The sequence below is a fragment of the Heterocephalus glaber genome, unplaced genomic scaffold, assembly GCF_053883595.1.
Source record: "Heterocephalus glaber isolate CG9 unplaced genomic scaffold, H.glaber_assembly_v1.0 deba00000937, whole genome shotgun sequence".
In the NCBI taxonomy this organism is placed as follows: domain Eukaryota; kingdom Metazoa; phylum Chordata; class Mammalia; order Rodentia; family Bathyergidae; genus Heterocephalus; species Heterocephalus glaber.
In genome coordinates, this window is record NW_028258173.1 from 8,762,872 (window position 1) to 8,784,863 (window position 21,992).

The 21,992-nt window shown below is 47.6% G+C and overlaps 1 protein-coding gene across 20 annotated transcripts in view; it reads left to right on the plus strand.

The window, feature by feature from the left end:
* The window catches only part of Slc39a11 (solute carrier family 39 member 11), a 486,128-nt gene that overhangs the window by 207,729 nt on the left and 256,407 nt on the right, over positions 1–21,992 (plus strand). For 11 of the 20 annotated variants that reach the window (XM_087208169.1, XM_087208167.1, XM_087208176.1 and 8 more), the window contains one exon: positions 17,687–17,831. In XM_087208169.1, coding sequence (XP_087064295.1) covers positions 17,687–17,831 — 145 coding nt within the window. The remainder of the gene's footprint in view (positions 1–17,686; positions 17,832–21,992) is intronic. The other 9 variants (XM_087208162.1, XM_087208171.1, XM_087208170.1 and 6 more) reach the window with 2 other exon arrangements.

Genomic DNA, 21,992 nt, shown 5'->3' on the forward strand with positions numbered 1-21,992 from the left:
CGGTCTGCATGTGGTGGACACACCCTCCTTACAGCAGCCTCTGAGTGTCACGCGTGCCCCCCAGGCTTCATGGCTTTTAAAAATATTATTGATGAGACCAACATTCTCCTTGAGGAGTGTCTATTGTGAATGCTCCTTCTTCTCTGGGGACCAGGGGGATGAGTTTGGTGGCTTCTGGATTATTCTCTATGTATTCATTTACAACTCTTGAAAATGTATATACATAGGGTTAGAAATTATGGGTGTCTGTGTGCGAGGGAGGCAAGAGGAGGAGAGAACATAATGAGGTCCCTGGTGGGTGCTCTGTCCTCCGGAGGGGTCCTGTTTTGTCCTCTTTGAGTGGACTATTGAAGTGGAATGTATCTTCCGCGCCTCTCCCCTCCGGATGTCATGGGCTCGGTCTTATCCCCTGGGGACCAGCTGGCCCTCCATCCTTCCTCTTAGCCTGGGCCATGATGGTTGGGCTCCAATTCAAATGCTAGCCCTATAACCTTCCGGCGGTCACATTCCTGAAGGATGGTTCTGTGGGAAAAGTCACTGAGGGCCCTGTGCTCCCAGAACCCAGGATGCTGTGTCCTGTCCTTTGGTGGCACTGGCTTCCCCTGGTGACACATGAGCCTGTGGATTTGGGATGGGAGGCTCCTGGACTCTGATCTCCCACTCAGGCTGGGAATGGAGAGGGCAGATCAAGACTGGCTGTGGAAGTCATCAACAAAACAACAAGGACAAATAAAAAAAAAATAAGAAAACCAAAACCTTTCTTTTCAGTTAATGCCTTGGGGGGCCCAGGGATTGTGTCCTCAGCCTGTGTGCAGAATATTTTGTGGGCGAGACTTGTCATGTCTCGCTCTGTGTGAACATCTCTGATGCGTGCATTTTTCTGAGATAGTAGAAGTGAATATTCTTTCCTTCTGTGTCCTGCGTGCAGGGTTCTGTAATATATGGGTGCCCATGGGCTGATGTGGGGGGCTCAGTGATCAAAAGTGCAAGCCTGTGTGGAAAGCAGGGTATCTGTGGATGCTGTGTGGTTTCTTGCTCAGTCTACTACCTGCACTACAAGCCAGGTACCACCCTTGGTTGAGGTAGATGGATGGGAGTCTGGCTGGATTAGGGGAGCTGATAGGCCATTTGTCACTTCCTTCCACATGACCTATAACCCTTCTGACTCCTACCTAATTCTCTCCACACAACTGTCCTGGTCTTAGAAATGAGGAGAGGTGGGTGGAGATCACCCCGAAGCTAGTTCCCAATGAGTTGGTCCCACACGGGTGGACTCTGGGTGTTTGTTTCCTGTGCTGAGCTGAGAGGTCTCTATGTTTACCTTCATGCAGCATAGCCTCTAAATTCTGCAACTGGTGTTATCCTCCTGCTCTCCTCCTCAGCTCATAGTTTCTTGAACAGCAGTCTGTTTTCTGGACACCCATCTGCTCCTGGTACCAACAGTAAACATTGTCTTCCAGGCCCAGAAGGGAGCACATTCATTCTTTCTCTTCCTAGTTGCTTCCAGGCCTCCATGTAGGAGGTTGCCCCTGTCAGGCTAGGGATGCTGCTGTCAAGAGGAGGAGAGAGGGGGTGAATGTGTCCCCCACAGAGGCCAGGCAAAAGGTAAGGTGGTAAAGAACCAAGCAGCAGAGAGGGAGGCTGCCTTGGATCTGTGGCGGAGGTGGTGGCTGAGCCTCCTGGGGGACCCTGCACATGGTGGCTGGTTAACTGGCCTGGCACATTGCCTCGGAAGGTGCAAGGTGGGAATCCACCCGAGGATGTTTGTGGGAGAAAAGCAATCGGGACCTCTTGCCCCTGGGGTTGTGTGTTTTGCAAAGGACTCTTTCCTTTGGCTGTTGGGATTTTCCACAATGATTTATTTTTCTTACTTGGGAAAGGAAGCTTGTCATTTTTTTTGCCCAAGTTAACCACAGATGCATAGCCCTCCCACCTGCTTCCCGGGAGGCCACTCTGATGTAGAGGGCACTTTTAGGATGAATGTCATGGTGTGTTCATTATCTGGGTCTTCCAGATAAAAGGGACCCCCCCCCCAACATGCTTGCATATGCATTTTTATCTCAGCACATACTTTCTAATAGTAACAAGCTGTATCTCCCTCTAGCAGATCTATGGATTTCTGAAAATACTGGCACTTCCCAATGTTTCCATCTTTCCCCGAATGGGTCTCCTCAGCTCCCAAATGTGGCTTGGAGATAGTAGTTCTTGACAGATAATGCTCATGAGACAGAGACCCAGGGACGAAAGAAGGGAGCCTAGCATGTGTGAAAGTGCTGTCATTTGGATAAGTATGCCAAAAGGCCCATGTGTTGAAGGAGAGGTCGTCAGCCTCTGGTTCTATGAGGTGCAGGAACCTTTAGGAGATGGGGCCTTGTGGGACAAAATAAAGACATTGTGTCCACTAAAGGGAATACTGGGACCCTGCTCCTTCCTTGCTCTGTCTTCGCTTTCTGGGTGCCATGGGGTGAACAGGCTTCCTCTGCTGTGTCCTCTCACCGTGAAGTTCTGCCTTACCCAAGGGAACAGTGGACTGAACCCTCTGAAACCATGAGCCAAAATACATCTTTCCCCCTTATAATCTGTTTAATCTCAGATGTTTGTCACAGTGCTGGAAAGCGAATACAGAGTTTTCTCAATTTGAGTCCCTGCCTGAGAGTCTGGGAATCAACCCTCTAACAAACCTGGGTGGTCTTCTGCTGCTGAGCCCACTGTGCATGATGTGCCTAGGAGGAACAGAAAAGGAAGCACTGCTCTCAGCCAGTGGAGCTGCAGCCATGCCCTCCTTTGGATGCTCTGTTGTCCCTTGCTGGGCTTGTCACCCTGGTCCTGCTGGATGAAGGTCCACTATCCAGCCATGGACCCCTTCTCTCATGGTGCAACTAGTATAAGCAGCTTGGAAACTGATAGGGAGAAGAGGGGGAAGGAATCCCCTTTTCTTGGAGTGGGACTTTATATCTTTCTTTAGAAGTAACAATTTGTAGAATAATGGGCAGTTGGGCATAGAACAGGCCTTAGGGACATCCAGTCTCACTTCCCCAAATTTATGAACAAGAGTTGAAGTGACAAAGGCAGGAATGTTATCAGCAGAACTTCCTCTCCGTTCAGGGTCCTCAGCCCTTGGAGTGTCAAGAGAGATCCGTAGCTGTCTCTGGTTCTTTCACTGGTCGTCCATCCTGGTATCCTTCTACCACCCGAAGTTTTTCCTCTCCCTCATGCTTTCCTGCACCATGGCATCTCTGGCTGATATTTCTCTATCCTCTGGCACATGAATGGCCAAGCATCTCACATGAATACTTCCAAACATGGAATGTCCTGCTCATGCCAGTGTGTAGGCTTGTACTTCCATTTCTTCTTTCTCTCTCTCCGTTTGAAACAGGATGATTATCCAATTGATATTGTGATAATACATAGCTTTGGGCCTGTTTTCTAGCATTTGAGAAGCATTTTAATGACTTTGTTCCAATCCTTACCCCGCCATGATCATCAGTTTACAGCTGTGGGGTGGTTGATGGGGGTGATTCAATGTAACCATAGATCCCCCCCCCCCCAAAACGAAGTGCCCCATCCAGAGATTAACATGTTCGTGACAGGGCCATAACTCATATGTCTTGCGGCCTGGGGGCTCTGAACCACTGGTGATACAGTACATGCGTGACTGTCCATGGGGCAGCAAGGGATAGTCACACATGTACCACCAACGGCACAAGCTGCCAGATAGACAGTCAGGCATGTAGCATCAGTGGGTGGAGCCTGCAGCAGTGTGTTGAATTGGCTTTATTAGCCCTGAGTTTTTAACTTTAAGCTAATTTGTCACCATAAAATGAATTAGCATGTTTACACTGCCCTGCAGTGGCCTGGGAACTGTTCTGATCTGTCACTTAGTACACTCACCATGGTGAGTCCAAAGGTCAGCCTCGTGGGACTGTGGCTCAGACACATTTCCCTTTCTGCGAGAGGCTCAGCTGCCCTTGGGAGTCACCATGGAGCTGGAAAGTGCATGTGGGCCTTGGAAGGGAGGGCACAGTGACCAGGACACTCTGTGGATTTTTGTAACTCCTATGAGCTTTTGTCTTCTGGGGTCTCTTCCTCCACACACAGAAAGATGAAAAACCATATCTTAATAGCGGTGTTGCTGTAAAGAATATAATCCAGGCTGAATTTATTATTATATATTCATTTTTTTCTTCTGATTTAAAAAGAAAACATCTTTGTTTGTTTTTGTTTTTTCAGTGCTGGGGATTTTTTTAGTGCCAGGTCCTTGTGCATGCTAGGCAAGTGCTGTAACATTGAGCTATGTCCAGTCTTGCTAGAAAACATTTTTGTGGACCCCTACGGTAGACTGCAAGGCTCTGTGTATAAGGGATCACCTGGCCCCAAGGCTCCGAGGTTTCTTCCCCAGGGTGGCTGAGCCTTTGCCTCTGTCTGGCAGGGTTCGGGACCACCCACCTTCTGGCTTCTACTGATGAATTGGGACACTGGGGCTTTTCCTGTGGGCCTGGAGTCCATGCCTCAGAGACTCAGCAGAACTACATCTTCCCGTTACCTATGTCTCCTGATGCCCCCATGGGGCCCCACTGCTGCCACAGGTGACTGTTGGCTTTGCATACACCCCAGTTGGAGGAAGATTACCCTGGGTCGTTGACATCACCTTCAGTGAATGACTGCCGGTGTCGCTTGTGTGTGTGTGTGTGTGTGTGTGTGTGTGTGTGTGTGTGTGTCCCCGCCGGTCAGAGAGACCCGAGAAGACAGAAGGCTCCTGCTGGCCTTGCAGGAGGGAGTGGCCATGGTGTGGATGCCTGTGCAGGGGGTCCAGAGGCGAGACCCTAAGGGAGCCTTAGGGGCTGAGAGTCATCATAAGCTGGTGGCCAGGAAGAGAAAAGGGTTCCTTGTGTATATACACCAATTTCCTGCAATGGATGTATTCATTATGTTTCGAAAACATGTTCGAATAAAGAAAAAGGGATAGAAAATGATCAAGGAATGCTATCTATATACAGCTTTCTCAACACAAATGTTAACTGTAATGTATCAGAAACACACTAACAAAAAAATGGGGACCTCAGTCCTTCATCTGTAAGAAATCAAATTCTTCCAACAACCAATGCCTTGGAAGAGGACCCCAAGCCTCAGATGAAATCCCAGCCCCTACACTAGGCTTGATTTCCACCCAGGAGACTCTAGGCAGGGGATCCAGGATAACCCACCCCTAGACCTCAACCATGGGAACAGAGATGAGAAGTGAGACTGTTTAAAGCCCCTGAGTTTGTGGTAGTCTGTTACACTACACTGGGAGCCTTATCCAGGCGTGGTGTCTGTCTGTGCTTGATGGTTTGCTTTAGAATTTGGGCTTAGGACAGAGAGAAGAGAGCACAGATGTCAGTCCTCACATACCCATGGCAGGAACCAGGAAAACATTCCTTTAGAAGCAAGCTCCCTCCCCTCAATACCATCTCAGCTTCCAAGTCCGAATCAAGCCCAGATAAGTTGAATAATTAATTCTGCGCCAAGAGGAATGATGCGGTGGATAAAGCCCTGCTTTTTTTTTTTTTTAAATCAAATATACTTTTCAAAGGCACAACTTTTTCATTGAAGTGGTTTGCATACCATTTCCAACTATTTCCTCTGCGTACAAATGCACAGAGTTGCATTTCACCAAAAGGTGGTCTCCCTCCCCTCCTGGCTTCTTTTGAGTCACCAACCGGTCCACTCAATTCCACCCTTTCCAGGGCTGGCTTTGGGCTGAATACACTCAAGAGCAATTCCTTTTAGGAAGCTGTCTGCCTCAGCCTGGGAGGGAGCAATTACCAGGAGGCAGAAAAGCCATTTCCGGAAGTAGTTGGAGGTTTGAGTTGGAGGTCGAGGTCCAGGAAGGGGAGATACTCTGGCCAAGGAGGACATTGACCTTGAGGATGAGAGGGAGTCACTGGGCAGTGTGGGCCTCCTCACATCCCAGGCCCTGGTACCAACACCCTGCCTCCCTAGCGCAAACTTTAAGCCTCTGCCCAGGAGATTGCAGGCAATATCTTGCCAAGCCTGAGGCCATCTTGACATTTTTAAGGCTCATATTTGCCTCTGGGTCTTGTGTCACGGATGCTTGTCTTTGAGCCCTCTGATGTCTCCCATGGCACCATGATCTATGGAAGACCAAACTCTGTCCTACCGTCTTTCATTCTATGCCATCTTTAACAGCAATAGTAATATGTGCTGGTTTTTCTCTTGTAGCCTACAGGCCTAGTTTTCAGTATGGGAATCTTGGGTTAGCTTCATCTGTTGGTAGGGCGGTGAGTTTCTCTGTGTGTGCAGCCACATATAGGCCAAGAACAGGTTCAAGTGTGTGGCTCTGTTCTCTGGGATTTTGCCAGGACCAGCGACATGGGCCACACCCAGTGGGTTGCTGATTGCTGTCCAGAGCAGACAACAGGCTTTCTCTGCTGAATGCAGTGGCGCATAGCTTGAGCGAGGCCTCTGTGGACATAAGCACACCTGCCCTGTGGGTCCATGTCTGTGAAACTTATTTTTTTCTTGTTCGCAGTACTGAGGATTGAGCCCACGGCCTCATATTGAACCATTTTATTTTGGGACAGAGCATCATTAAGTTGCCTTGGCTGGGTTCCACCTAATCTTCCTGTTTCAGCCTCACAGAGTGCTGGGATGATAGGTGTGTGCCACCATGCCCAGCTTGGTGTTACTTCCAGAAGTTCCAGTTGTCTCTGTATCTTGCTGATTGCCCACCAGGAGCAGCATGGTGCCAGGGGAGTGGTGGGATTTGGCACACAAAGGATCTGAGTTCAAATCCCACTGTGCCTCTCATTCATAGTATGATGTAAGGTGAGTCATTAGTTTCTCTCATTTGGTTTCAGCAAATGTGAAATAGCAGTTGTATTTATTTGTTAGGCCTGTCATGGCAAAGTGCCATACACTGGGTGGCTTAAATAACATAGATTTATTTTCTCACAATTCTGGAGGCCGGAAGTCAGAAACCAAGGTGCCAGCAGAGTGTGTGCCTTCAGAGGGCTGTGAGGGAAAGTGGTGCCCAGGCCTCTTGCTGGCTATGTGGTCATCTTGTCCCTGTGTCTTCACCTTGTCTTCCCTCAACTTGTGTCTTTGTGTCCAAGTTTCCTCTTTTTATGAGAACACCATTCATACTGGATTAGCCCCTCCAACCTCATTTTAATTTAATCACCTCTTTCAAGACCCTCTGTCCAAATACAGCTGCATTCTGAGGTCCTGGAGGTTAGGTAGGTCTTCAACACATGCCTTCTGAGGGGTAGGGGGAGAGCCATGGCTCAGCTCAGGACAGGAGTGAAGATGCTCCTGTCTGCTTATATCACAAGGAGACCTTGGGGAGCAGATGCGGTAATGTGGGAGAAAGCACGTCAGAGGCCAAGCATGTTAGAGACCAGAGAGTTTGTGCAGGCAGATGTGCTTTCTGTAATTTTAGGGTTGACACCAGGTGTATTTCTTACCAAACCTATCCATTTTCTCTGCCTAGTTTCCCCAGTCCTGACTCCTTACCAGAGGTTATGGAAACAGGTCTCCTGAACAGGTCCACTGAGGCGCCAGACTTTAGCTTTTCTCCTGGGCAGTGCTATGATGAAGATCTCTTTTTCAGCACTGGTAATACAGCGGCTGGTTTGTTTGTTCTTCATGTAAACTGTGGTTGAGAGAAGAGAAGGGCTGGGTTTTATAGAATAATTGGTTTTGTAATCTCTGGCTGGTATAACTCCAAGGGCTAAATACATGTGTATGATAAATTCTCCTTTAAGGATGACACACACAGACCTTTATCTGTGCAGGTGATAGTATATTTGAGGCCAAGGGCTCTGCCACCTTCCTCCCAACCCCAATCCCAGATAAAATTGTCAGGTTCCAGTGTGAGAAATATTTTCTTCACTATTCTGGGCATTGAACAAAGAATAGAATTGCTCTGAACACTGGACCCTAAAGCTTCATCTGCTGAATATTAACAGGTTTGAACCTGGGTGCTTTGCTGTGGGATTTCTTTTTTTTGAGTCTTTTTCTGCTTGTGTGTAGGCTTCACCAGTACATTTGTCCAAGGAATCCTTTCCCTGGAAGAATCTCATCCTGCAGGGAACTGTGGGGCTTAGAGCAAAATGAGTCACGAAGGAGATTTTTGTCCACATGCAGAGGCCTACGAAGCATCTAGGTCAGCAGGTGACAGTGCCTCCAGGAAGCACAGAGAAATGGTAGCTTCAGCAGTTTTACCGTATTTTGGAGCACAGAAAAACAGTGATTAGGCCACAAGGGACTGTTAATGTTCTTTGTATTAAAACCTAATTTAAAAACAAGAATTTCTGTAGTTTGGCAGTTGAGGGAAGCAGAGAGGACGAGAATTCTCTTGTTCCAAGCTGCAGGCCCCTATATTTTTCTATCTGACTGGCATATCCATTTACTTTAAGGGAAATAACACTCACACATATCCAAGGTTAACTCAAGCCATTTTTACTCTAGCATTTAATATGCATCTATAAGCACAAACATGCGCAAGCATAAAATTGGTTATAAGTTGGGCCTCATGCTTTTGGCTCTTCATTTATCCCCAAAGCAAAGACTTGTCAGTACAAATCAAAACCAAAAAATTGATAAGATAAAAAAAGCCATATTTCTGTGATGTGGCAGGGGACATTTTGCTGGAAGTAGCCACCAGTTGCAGGGTGCCAGTAGTCCTGGCTCCTGTGACCAGTTCCCTTGAGTCCTGGCAGCTGTCTTCCATAAAGCTGCTGGATGGAGCCAGCCCCTCCAGTGCAGTTCTAGAACCATCTGGAGACTTCCATCACCTCTAAGGGGTCCATGGAGTCAGATGGCCTGCCGTTGGCTCCAGTGAAGCCCCTGTGCTTCTCTCCTTACCTCTCAGCAATTAAGGAAGCATCACTTCATGCCCACTCAGTTGCAAACACAAATGCACTGAAATCCAGCAGTGGGGGAGTTGATACTATTTTTTCTTTATAATACCATTTAAGTGAAAATGTAAAATTTAAAAAATTCTAATACAGTTTTAAGACCTCTGAGAGTGTGTCCCTGTGGGAGAAGCCCTGTTTTAGGTGAAAGAGTTTGTGGGTTTAAGCTAGAGTAGCAGTCTGAGTCCATGGGGAGCTGCAGGAGATCCGCAGAGCTCCTCACATTGCATGCAGCAGTTTGTATGTCCGTGTATCTGTGCTGCAGGAGGTTACAAATGGCCACAAACTCTTCCCCTGTTGGCATCCATACTCTGATCCTGTGACCCTGAAGATCCTCCCAAGAAGAATGTTAATTTATGTCCCCCTTCAGTCTGATGGCCACTGACACACTTTGGTCCATGGTACGGTAGCAAACGTGGTGTAAGCAGAGACTTGGCAAGTGCTTGACTTTGGATGCAGTTCATAAATGAGCTCAGTTTAGCCCACTGGAGGACCAGCAGCTTTCATGGAGGAGAATCAGTGTTTCCCAGCCAACAGCCAGCCAGCTGTTGGCCCACAGCCTGCTGGCTGCTAGATGAGTGTGCCACACCAGACCATCAGCCTATGGATGAGCCACCCCTGTCCAGGTGCACGGGTGAGCCCCATGCACTGAGAGCAGTAATAACTGATTATTGTTTGAAGCTACCAAGCTTTGGAGTGGTTTGCTACCTTACCAGTAGATTCTGACATACATGTACTTTCTTTTTCATCTCCAGCCCTTTCTCATGTTTTTTTTTTTTTGGTACTGGGGATCAGACTCCGGACCTTTTGCTTGCGAGGCAGGTGGTAGAACCACTGAGCTAAATTCCCAACCCTTTTCTCATGTTTTATTCTGAGATAGGTTCTTGCTAAGTTGCCCAGGCTGGGCTTGAACTTGTATGCCTCCTGCCTCAGCTGTCCAGAGTGCTGGGATTATGGGCATGTGCCACCAAACCTGGTTTATACGTGCTTTTTATGGGGAGAGAAATCTTTCAGGGACTTCAGAAGGGATCTGATATACTCATGTCAGGAGAGATCAGAAAAAATTGTCTGAGAAAGAGTGGCTGGAGTTTGTCTGTTGAGAAATCAGCAAAAGTTTGAAGTGGATTCTATGGGTGTGTTTTAGTGACATCTAAGCCTATGTCTAGGATTGGATTAAAAGCCCCAAGTAATTGTTGAGAAAGAAAATATGTTGTTACATTTAGGTACTTGGATTTCTTTGGATTTCTATTACTTCAAGGAAAAGTTTATTTTGAGCTGAAAGAAAAAACATAATGGGTTTGGAAAACTCTGCCAAGACCCTGTCTCTCTGTCACCCATGCTAGGGGCCACTGAGCTCTTTGGAGTATGAAAATTGAGGCACCTCCCTGGAGTGGCTGTCAGAGGGCTGTCTTTGCACAGAGTTGTATCTTTGCAGAGCTGTGTGGTGCTTTAAAATCCGTAGTATGTGATAAATAGGCTTGATTATGAATAGTAATTTCACATCAGGAATAGGAGAAGCTTTGGTCCCTCCAAAGATAGATAGCATCCTTACCTAGATTAAATATAGCTAGAAGACCTTAATGAACTGGCTCCATTGTGCAGCTGTAGGCTGTGGCCATGAGGGAGAGGGGAGGAAGCTGGAGACATGGCCTTGGAGGATCCCGGGATTCTGCGTGGAAAGGTCTTTCCTTAGTGGGGAGAGGGTTGGGCTGCCTGCTGTGACTCTGTCCACCAGGAATGGGAGTGAGATGGAAGCTTTGGGCAGGGGCTCACATTGTCTCAGACTGACATTGATGGTTGTGCATGACATTCTGGAGCACAGAAGCTGGAGTGGCTAAAGAGGCAGGTATTTTGCCACTGGCTGGAGTGTCTGATTCATTGAAGGTTTTTCTTCCCTCCTCTAAACTAATCCCTCCTTCCTTTCTCAGGATTACCCAGATCTTGGTTCTCTGTGTTTTGGATATTTTGTATGCAGTTCATTTTGGTAAACCAGTGGCATTTGTGAACACTGACAGTGTTTGGGGGAACGTCCTGACGTGGCCAAAAAGTACTGAAAAGTTACTCTGCATTTTGGTAAAGGCTGACAGCTATTTCTGGGATGTCAGAGGAGGACAGAAGGGGACACATTGGATCCAGAGTGGGCTGAGTGGGCACAGGAGAGCTACCTGGAGGAGGGAGCTCAGCTTCTTCAGCTAGGATGTCCAAAGCCTCAAGTACAGATGAAGTGAAGCTTTGAAACCGGGTGTACTGATTTGATGTGATGTTGTTGTTATAAGGGGAGAAGACCGAGCCGAGTTAGAGATGCAGTCCTAGTGGTCTACATAAGGCAAGAAGAGCTGTACTTCAAAAGCCAGTAGGAACCTAGTGCTTGAAATTGTCATTCTCCTTGTCTTGAGGATCCTGTCTCTGTCCCACGAACCCCAAATATATAGGTAAACTGAGGCAAGGAGGACAGTAGTGGCCTGCCAGCAGGGCCTGAGTCCGAACTGTACCTTTTGCTGCAGCATCTACTCTACTCTGTGTCCTCCTTTGCTTTGAGGCTGGCCGCTTGTTACCCCAGGCCAGCTTGGGCCTGGGCAGCGGGCCATGGAAGACTCCCGAGAGAGAAGGTCATCTGTTATGTAAGTGTCACCCATGTGCTGGCTGATGATCGGGGCGACATTTAATTTTTTTGCTGTTATGTGGAATAATTTAAGATTGTGCTGCGAGTGTTCATTATGGCAACTTCTCAGTCATAAAAACGGCATTAGTTATTTAATGTCATCTTGCGTGTCCGGGAAAGCGAGGCTGACAGGAGGCAGAGGCAGGCTGCCTGCAGACCCCCTCCATCAATGCCTGGTGTGCAGCGGGGAGGCTTCTGTCCAGGTCTCAGGTTTCCTGTCTCCTGGGTGTAGCACCCACCTCGCTTTAGCTGTGACTGGCAGGGGGTACCAGTTAGTCCCCTAACCTTTCTCTCCGCCCTTCCTTGGGGAGTTCTGACCTATTGACAGATCTTACTTAAACATGCTGCTCTCAGGGGGCCCCAGCGGTTGGGTGAAGCCTGGGGAAAAGTTTACTGACCCTCCATTAGTAGGTGCTTGTGGGTTTGGAAAGCACCAGCTTGCCCCTCACATGCTGTGGGCACCAGAGCTTGATTTGCTGCACCTCCCCTGACAGTCACCACGAGACACCCCAGTGGGGAAGAACCAGAGTGAGGTGACGTGACACATAATGAAGGTCGCTCTTGGGGCTCGGAGCAAGTGCAGTAAGCTGCCCGAAGTGAGTTTTGAGGGCTGCAGAGCCTGCAGTGCTGGCACTTGCTGACATCTGCCCAGATGTGCCCTGCATGTGACTTTAGTTTGCCATTCTAGTCTTCACCTTGGGACCCGGCACCCCTCCTAAGACATTCTAGCCTGTTCCTTCACTGAAGAGTTTCTTCTGGGGCTCTGGAGACATCAGCAACCACCAGTTGTTTTCTTCAGCTTGGAACAGTAAACCACAGTGAACACAATCTGGATTTCATTTCGGAAGGAGATATGCACATACGGTTTTCAGAGCTCTTTCTGTTTTAATGTAAGGTGTATTATAGACCTCCTTTCCTACCCCTGCCCCCTTCTTCCTGCCTTCTTTTCATTTAATCTCTCTTTCCCCTCTCTGCACTTCCTCTTTTTCCTTTCTGGAAAGTGCTATGCAGCTCCTGCTTCTTTGTGTGGCCTTTTCAGAGTAGGTGAAAATTGTTGTTTTTATTCTGAGCAAGGGACTGGCCCCAAACTATGCATATAATAGTCCTAACAGTGATGATATCAATTCATTACAAGGCGACAACCATTTCCAGTCCTGTGGCCCTGGTTGGGTCTTGGCTCCAGCTTCCTGCTCTCCACTCTTGACTTTCTGTACTGCGCTGGATTTGGAGAAGTGGAGAGAGATGGGGAAGGGAGGGCAGGAAAAGGGACTCAGGGGATAGAGGTGGACAAGGAGAGGGACCATTCTTGTAACTCGGGAAAGGGTCCGTGTGTTTGGCACTTTGACATTTGGCAGCTGCAAGGGGGCACCGCAAAGCTGTGTCCAGAGCTCCTGTGACCCACCTGCAGCATGATGGTGAGAGGGGGAGGAGTGGAACTCGTCAGCCCCTCAGGGCTCTGATGGCACGCCAGGAGCTGCTTGTACAGTCACACTTACTCTGGACGGCGATTGCACGCTCACCTGGCCCACCTCATTGGCTACCAGGATTGAGTGAGGTCCTGTGACTAGAAAAACATTGCATATTTTTAAAAAATTAGCCCCAGAAATATCAGGAAGAGTAGCAAGTCAGAAAGAGTGGAATGTAAGGAAGAACTTTCCCCCTGGGGTCCTGTTCCCTCCTACACAGGCTGACACTGTGTTTGTTGAAGGTAAAGAGCTTCAGCGCCCCTCTGCCTGCTGTGTAGGTGCCAGCGAGCATACAGGGCTCCCAGGAAGAGCGGTGGTGTTAGCCCACATGGTCTGGGTTCACTTTGTCCAGCAGATGCCTCCTGACTTTCCCCACTGCCGTGGATGTCATCATGAAGCCACCGAAGTAGGTTGGGATCTCCCACTGGGGCTGGCCCTTGATTGCAGTGGAACAAATTTCTCTGTTTCCCTCACCAGCTTTTGAGAGTGGAAGGTGAGGAGTCTGGGGAAGCCCAGCAGGGAGTCTGAAGGGAGCCTCAGAAGACAGGTAGCTGAGGTCAAGGCAGTGGAGGGCATGGCCAGGTATGAGGATACAGGAGGAGCTGTCCCAGGCATCCCTCAGAGATGCTTCTGCAGCACCCATGTTGCACACCTGGTCCTGGTGTTAATTTAAAAAATTAACACATATGAATTATACATATTAATAGGGTTCAATGTGATATCTCCATTCATGCACACAGTGTGCGCTGGTTAAATAGATTCTTCCTTTTCCACTGCCTGACTGAGATTATGGGGGTGACAAGTGTCCCACACCTTCTTAATTCCTAGTAATCACGATTCTAGTTTCAGATGGACTTTCTCTTTTAGTTTCCACATATGAGAGAGAGAGAGAGAGAGGGAGAGAGAGCATGTGGTACTTGTCTTTTTGTGTCTGGCTTTTGTGGCTTAACATTAGTGTCTTCCAGTTTTATCCAGTTTTCTGCAGATGTCAGGAATTTTATTCTTTTTGGCCAAATAATATTCCTTTGTGTACATATACACCACATTTTCTTCATCGATCCATCTCCTGATGGGGTGGCAGACTCCACGGCTCAGCTATTGTGCATGCTGCCTCTGTAAATTCAAGGTCCCCGTCTGTCTGAGGGCTGAATGTTTGATGGCAGGCGTGGCAGTGGTGGGTGCAGGAGGGAGGAGGCACAGGTGCATGCAGGACCCTGAATCCTGATCTAGCTTTTAAAAGTGCAACTTTTAAGTGAAGTTAGGGTGAGTTTTTCTTAGAGCTCTTCCCCCTGTCCCTCCCAAAACACTGATATAAATCAGTGCAACCAACAGAATATTGATTGATGAAGTGGCAGAAAGATCCAGAAGGGAAGGAGATGTCCATGTTTACTCTTCCCCCGTTTTCAGATTTCTGCTCCAACACCACCTTCCCAGAGAGGCTGCACTCTGCATCTCAATCCAAGAAATCCACAATGTCTGCATTTAATCACGGTCTTGCTTGTGTGAAACGCTACTGTCTCCTGGCAAAATGCTACTGTGTGAAGATGGCTATAGATTATAAATATGACCTATTTTTCTTCTCCATGGTATCATTACCTGAACATCTTACTTTTTTAGTTCATTGTTGTCTAGCTTATTAGGTTTGGTTGGTTTATTGTGGCCTCTCTCTCTCTCTAAGGAAAAATTCATGACGATATAGGACTTGGCTCTTTTGTATCGCTAGGACCTGGAACAGCTCTGACAGTCAGTTGATGCTTAATTAAAAATTTACTAACTGCATGAGAGCAGGCAGGCTGTCTTCTGAAAGTGTCACAACAGTGAAAAGAGTCTGTGAGCTTCCAGCATTACTCTGTAATAACACAGGGGGGCTTTGGGGTCCTGCGCATCCCAAAGCTTTCTAAAGTGGGTTTTCTCAGCCTTGGCACTGTTCATATTTAGCCTGGCCGTGCTTTGCTGCAGGTCTGTCCAATGCATTGTAGGGTGCTGAGGAGCATCCTTCATCTGTATCCCGAGAGACACCAGCAGGACTGCCCACACCTGTCATGACATCTAAAAATGCCCAATGCCACATGTCTAGGGGAGGGGTGCAGAATACCCAGTTGATTGAAAACCACTCTTCTAAATTAAAACCAGGATCCGTGCAAGCTACATCTTACAGAATAGGTCCCAATTGAATATGCAGTTGCAGCTTGATACCTATGAACGCTGTGCATTTCTCCTGTAATGAAGCGGCTCCCTTTCTATATCTTTCCCCCTGTTATGCATCAATCACATTATAAGAGGAAGGAAGACAAAGGAAGGAAAGGCAGCAGACACACATTCATAGTGAGATGCGTCTTTTATGGTGCAGCAACTCCTCAGATGTCAGCAGGACCCATAGAATTAGAAATAATTAAAAGACATAAACAAGAAGCCCAGGCTCTGTGGGCCGTGGCACATCACAGAGACACCAGCTGTCACTCAGGGGTGGCTGGGGGCGGATTCTGCAGGGGGAGACTGGCTTGCTCAAAGCCCTTCTGGGCCCAGGCTTCTGTCCATCTGTGGTGCTGGCCTTGACCATGATGCAGCATGGTGGCTGCCCCCTGTGTGACAGGAGAATGAGCCCCAGGCTTCTGCAGAGGACCTGAGGGCAGGGTGGGTGCCCTCAAACAGGGTGGGGGCTGCTTTCTTCCTTTTTAATGAGGGTGAAATGAAGTATTGCCATCCTTATCAAAGTGCACTGTGGAGGACATGCAAATAAAGGGCTGGGACAATATCAGTGCTATAGACCAGCAAGAAGACACAAGGAAGGGCTCATGTCTTCACTGTGAGCATTCACAGTAATACCGCAGTTCACGAATGATTTGTTTACAAACAATATGGTTTGAAAACAAAAGCAATTGGCGAAATTTTGCTTCTGTTCGCAAACTCTGCATCAGGTGAGTGAAACACGACCATGGCCATCTTCCCTACACAAACACAAATGCAGCAATTTTCCCCCAATCGTAAAACAAATTAAGTTTGTAAACCAAGGTACCACTGTAGTTGGAAAGAAATAATAAAATAAGGCCTCTGTTTCTTTCTTATCCTTGGTTATCATGCCATAAGAAAGCAAGAAGGGGTATGTGTATAGTGTGTGTGGTGTGTATGTGTGGTAAGCGTGTATATGTGGTTGTGTGCTGTGCATTAATACTGCATATGTGTATGGTATGCATATGTATCGTGTATATAGTGTGTGGTGTGTATATGTATATTTGTGTGCGTGTGTGTGTGTGTGTAAGACACAGTCTGACGTACTTGTTCTGAAATTCCTTCCTGAAAGAAATGCACGAAAGCAGTTTTTGTATTTTCTTATAGATGGCTGCATTTCTGTGATTTGATTATAAGCCTTCTCTCTCATATTAGTGTCACATATTTCAAATGAGAACTTCTATTTGTTTGGAACTATACAGTCTGTGTTTGTAGCATCTGCTGAAATCCTGACCTCTAAGGTGGCTTTAGGACATGGGACCTTTGGAGGTGGTTATGTCATGAGGGTACAGTCCTTACTGAGTGAAGTCGGTGCCCTAACAGAAGACACCTGAGACCCTTTGCCCCCTTCACCATGTAAGGACACAGACAGAGGCGCTATCTAGGGAAAAGAAAGTAGCCCTTGCCAAACATGAGATCTGCTGTTTCTTCAGCTTCAGTTTCTGTTGTTGAGAAGCCACTTAGTTTATGGTATTTTCTTCTACCACCCTGGGTAGACCATGACACCTGGTTTTTAAGAAGCATCTGCTGTCATTTGCCCATTGAGATGATGCAAACCATCTGCTCTTGGTTTTGAGGTCATTGGAGGACCGTGGAGGTGCTTGTGTAGTTGGTGGAGCCCCTGCCTCCCTTGCTCACATTGATATCCTGTGGGCTCTTAGTGGTCCGTGGGGCAGGGCTGGCTTCCAGTGTCTTTGGGAGAGAAGCTCACGGCCCATTGTGGCTGACTGGAATGGAGCTCCTAAGAGCTGGGACTTGATCTTGTTCTTTGAGTATCCACAAAGTCAGTGGTCAATAAATATTTATTAAATAAATACTGTGGATAAATGTTTTGCTTAGGTAATGTGAGTCAGTGGAATTAACTAGTTATGACAACCTGGAAGGGTGACCTCGTTGAAAGGTGATGTGGTGTGTGTGTGTGTGTGTGTATTGTTTGCAACTCTCACTGTTTGAGTCTCCTTCTTTGATCTCATGAGGAGCATGAAGATGGCAGCTTCCTGAACATGTTGACCTTGCATCCTGCCCTTAGGCTGCCATCCACATGACCCAGCCACATGGGCATCTTTGAAAGATCAGGACCTAAGTCCATTGTGCCAGTTACCCAGCAGTGATGAGTGTGTAGAGGGATTTGGTGTGCAGAACCCAATCTTCTCTAGGATGTGTTTTTTGCCATTTTTAGGATTAGCACCAACTCCTCAGATCTTGCTTTTGGGAGCCCTGAAAATCCTCTACCCCTAAGGCTTGTCATCTTCCTAATTCTCCTGGCCTGAAAGCCGGGTCGGCCCAGGGCCCAGCCCAGCCTTGGTGTTCTTGGCAGACATAGGCCAGTAGCCTCGGGCACCTGTGGGCCAGAGGGATCGGGGCTGAGTGGAGTGGAGGTGCTTCAGTGACACTACTGCTTCTTGTTTCAGGGTGCAGCAGAAGACCCCCAGATGGCCCTGGCACTGAACCTAGACTCCACGTTGATGAAGAAGAAGTCAGATCCTGAGGGCCCAACGCTGCTGTTCCCTGAGAGTGAGCTCTCCATCCGGATAGGTAGCGCTGGGCAGCTTTCAGGCAAGCTCCCTGCCACAGATGCTGGGCTGAGCCAGACAGTACACGCTTGGGGCTGACGGGAGAAGGATGGGAGAGATGGCAGGTGCTCTGTCTGCCCCTCCTACTTGCTCACCCCACTGTTGCCTAGAGCTAAACTGATGCTCTGGCTGGGTGCCTTTGTTCTCATGTGCTTTCAAAAATGCCTGTTTAGTGTGCAGGCAGTAATGACGCCTTCTGGTCCTCTTTCCAAGTTGGATAGGTGGGCAGGGTCACTTTGATGGGGATGAGGCCAATCTGGGTTAGAGAATGTGGGTATTTGTCTCTCCATCTTCTCCTCTCTGATGAGCTCTGAGTGCTCTTTTTTATTTATGTGATTCTCATCTTTTTGGCTTGTCTAGGAAACTGTGGAGGGGTCTGTCACTGATTCTGTTGGGGCTGGAAAAACTAAAGACACCAACAGCTGAGTCATGCCTTCTCTCTTGTGTTAGAGGAAATGTGTCTCTGGGGAAGGAATCAGTTAGCAGTTTCTTGGTCTCAGTGGGACAGATTCCAAGTGGGCTGCTACCCTTGGAGAAGTTGCTGATGTCATGGAATGCATTACTCCCAGGCTCAGGGGCAGACTCCTCCCCTCCTTGCCCCAAGGCACTGTCTCTGAGGACATTTTGGTAGTATCGGGAGAGTCACCTGTTTGCCTTTTCCTTGAATGTATGTAGGAAGTCCTAGTTTGATGTCCCCTTCTGTAGAGGAAGCCTTTAGGTATAGAAACCATGCAGACGATGGTGCTAGCGGGCTCCTCCCTGCTTACTCGGTGTTCTCTTTGAGAGAACAAGTTGGTGACTGGTCACCATCTTCACAGGAGCGATCGAAGGGGACACTGTGCCCTTTTCTGTTCCCCTGTTGGCATTTTAATTTGGGATATTTGCTGTCTGTAGGGTGAGCCCATTTCCGGTCCTTGGAAAGAGTAACAGCCAAGCCACAGCCCGAATCAGTGATCTGTGTTCAGATTCAGTGCCCTGTGCATACTACTCACGGAGAACATGAATGTCTTCTCCATGCCCATGAATCCTCACTGCCCACCATGATTTCCCATGTGGGCTGTAGCCAGGAAAAAAAAAATGCTACATACTGGCATTAAATCCACATACTGCCCCCTGTCTCCAGTCACACGTCTTGTTTCTATTCAAATCAGAACAGCTGAGCTGGTGCCTACTGCACTGCCTTCCTCAGAGTGTTGTCAAGGACTGTTTCTGGGGGTGCAGGGGGTGGGCACCATATACCCACAGATCTTGCCATTTTCTGTGCTGAGTCCGGGACATACAGACCTTTCAGTGGATTCCACTAGCAATACTGTGTTTGGTCTCATGTGCCCTTCTGAAGACTTTGCAATTTTGATTCTGAGACTTATACAGGATGACAAAGTTGGCCAGACTTTATTCTGTCCAGTTGTTTACCTTTAAAGCCACCCAAGTGGAGAGGGGGAAGAGATTCAGTGCCTGTCAATCAAAAGAGGTAGAAAGGGGTCATCCTTTCAATGGGCCTTTTTTTTGGGAACTGGGGATCGGACTCAGGACCTTGCTCTTGTGAGGCAGGCACAGTGCCCCTGAGCTACATCCCCGGCCCATAATGGGCCTTTTTCAATGGCAAGGGTAGGGCCAGGAGCTGGCTCTGCAGGAGGGCCTGGGGATTGCTGGGTCTTTTTGGCCCATGTGGGGTTAAGTGGTGGGGGGAGAGCATGGGAGGGAGCTTCAGTCCCGGCCCTCCTGTATGCCAGGTGCACCCATTTACCAGGTTACTAAGCAACCCTCTTAGCTGTTGCTAACTGCTCAGATACAGAGGCAAACTTGGCTCCTGGGGAGCAAGAAGATGGCTCGCCGAGCCCAGGAGTGCCCAGCCATCTCATCTCACCTGGACACACCTGTGGGTGTCAGGCATCTGAGGACTCTCAAACCGATAATGGATATTTGATGACTGGCCTCATGCAGATCCAGCCCGAATATGCATTATTTGTGCCATCTGGATTTACCCTTAAGCTTGCTGTAACTGGAGCAAGGAGACTGGTTTAATAGGTATTTAGTGAGAAACATCAGCCTTTAAAAAATAATATTGGTATGGCTGTTATCATGCCCCATAATTGGTTCAGCAAGAGGAAAAGGCAGAAAAGCCACACGACGGGAGGGAAGTACAGCTGCCCTGAGTGGTAGCAGCAGATGAGCTGGGAAAAGCGTTTATGAGATTCTTTGCTATTTATGTCTCGTGCCAAATGTTTTACGGTATCAGCTATTTTCAAGGCTGGGGATATTTGGGGATTTAGCTCGGTCAGAAGTTCTTTTAGAACTACCATTCTCTCTTTCTGTCCCTCTCATTCCTCCCCATCCATACCAACCAGCTTTCTTTTAATTCAAACATAATAATGATTAAGAATAGAAAGTACTGTTTCTTCCAACTTTAAATCCTTTATGGTTTAGTCCCATATTGGCCATAAACATTATGCCAAGTTTCTTATGTTTCCTTTTAGAAATATGATGTTTATGTAGCCATGCTGGATTCATTGTTTTATACCTTGCAGTTTTGCACTTAAAAATACATTTTTCATGTTTGTATGGGACACTCTCAGATCATCCACCTCATTCTTTTTGTGTGTGTGCGCGCGCGCGCGCGCGCGTGTGTGTGTGTGTGTGTGTGGTACTGGAGATTGAACTCAGAATCCAGGGCTTTTGTGCTGAGCTTTATCCCCAGGCCTTTCTAAAATTTTTAAGGTTTGAAACAGGGTCTCATTAAGTCACTGAGTTGCCCAAACTGGCCTCAAACTTGTGATCCTCCTGCCTCAGCTTCCCAGAGTGCTGGGATTGCAAGTCAGCTGGGATTACACTGCCATGCTCAGCTCATCCTGTTACTACTGGCCATGCTGTTACATCGTTGATAGTCCTGTAGACTAATTCCACTCTTTTGCTATCATACAGGATGCGGCAGAGCGTTTTAATATGTACATTTCTGTGGAAAATTACCTTGTCCAGTACATTCTGGAAATTAGGCCAGGGGTTGTCTACATCTTGGATCTATGTGTGTGGCTATGTCTGTTTTGGGAAGGCAAAGAGCTGCACGCTCCAGATGGCTGCATGACTCCAGCCTGCTCTAAGTCTTGGGCTTCTCTGCCTCACTAGCCCCCATTCAGCCAAGCAGGACATTTTCTCCCTCACTGGAGCCCTCTTCAGGCTAAACAGAAGGTTGCTTTGCTCCCTCCTTTCTGAACTGGGGCCTGTAACCCGGATTTCTTCAGTGAAAGGATGGGAATGAAGCAGAGTAGGTATTGAAATGTGCCATGGCAAATTTTGTGCATGAAGGACAAAGGGCTCAATAATAATATTAATAATTGCCAGGAGCTCTTTAGCATTATGGATGTTAAAGTGAGGAGCTAATGTACACTGCACAGGGCTTGGTCCAGACAGCGTGAGACTGTCTGCCCTGGCTCAGGGGGCTGATGCCAGGCAGATATATTTGATAGATTTTTGGCTTTTGGAGAGTGTTATATTTGTCTTAGCATTCAAATAGCAATTTCCCCATTCCCTTCTCTTTTTTCTTTTCTTAAAAAAAAAGTCATCCCGATTTTCTGAGCTAGGCAGTCATTTCAGAGTGTGTTTTTATGTGGCTCCGGCTAGAGGCAATTTGGCATATGTAGCATGCATTTGCTCAGGCTGCCATAACAAAAACCCACACACTGGGTGGCCTAAGCAGCAGAAATTTGTTTTCTCACAACTCTGGAGGCTGGGAGTCTGAGATCAAGTTGTCGGCAAGGTTGTTTTTCTGATGTCTCTCTCGTTGGTCAGCAGATGCCGTCTTCTCCCTGTGTCTTCATGTGATCGTCCCTCTAGATGTCTGTGTCCCAGTCTCCTTTTTTTTATAAGGACACCAGCCATATGGGATTAGAATTTCACTTTAACTGAATTACCAGGATTCTGTCTTCAAAGACGCTTGCTTTCTGCAACACTGGGCATTAGGACCTCAACATGTAAACTCAGGTAGTGGGAAGGGAGTCTCAATTCGGCCCATAAAAGCGCTGTATCATCGCTTTTTGTTGTTGTTGTTGTTGTTTTTTTCCTTAAATTCCTTTATTGGTACATTTTTTTTTTTGGTACCAGGGGTCGAACTTGGGTCCTTGTGCTTGCGTAGCAGGCATTGAAACCA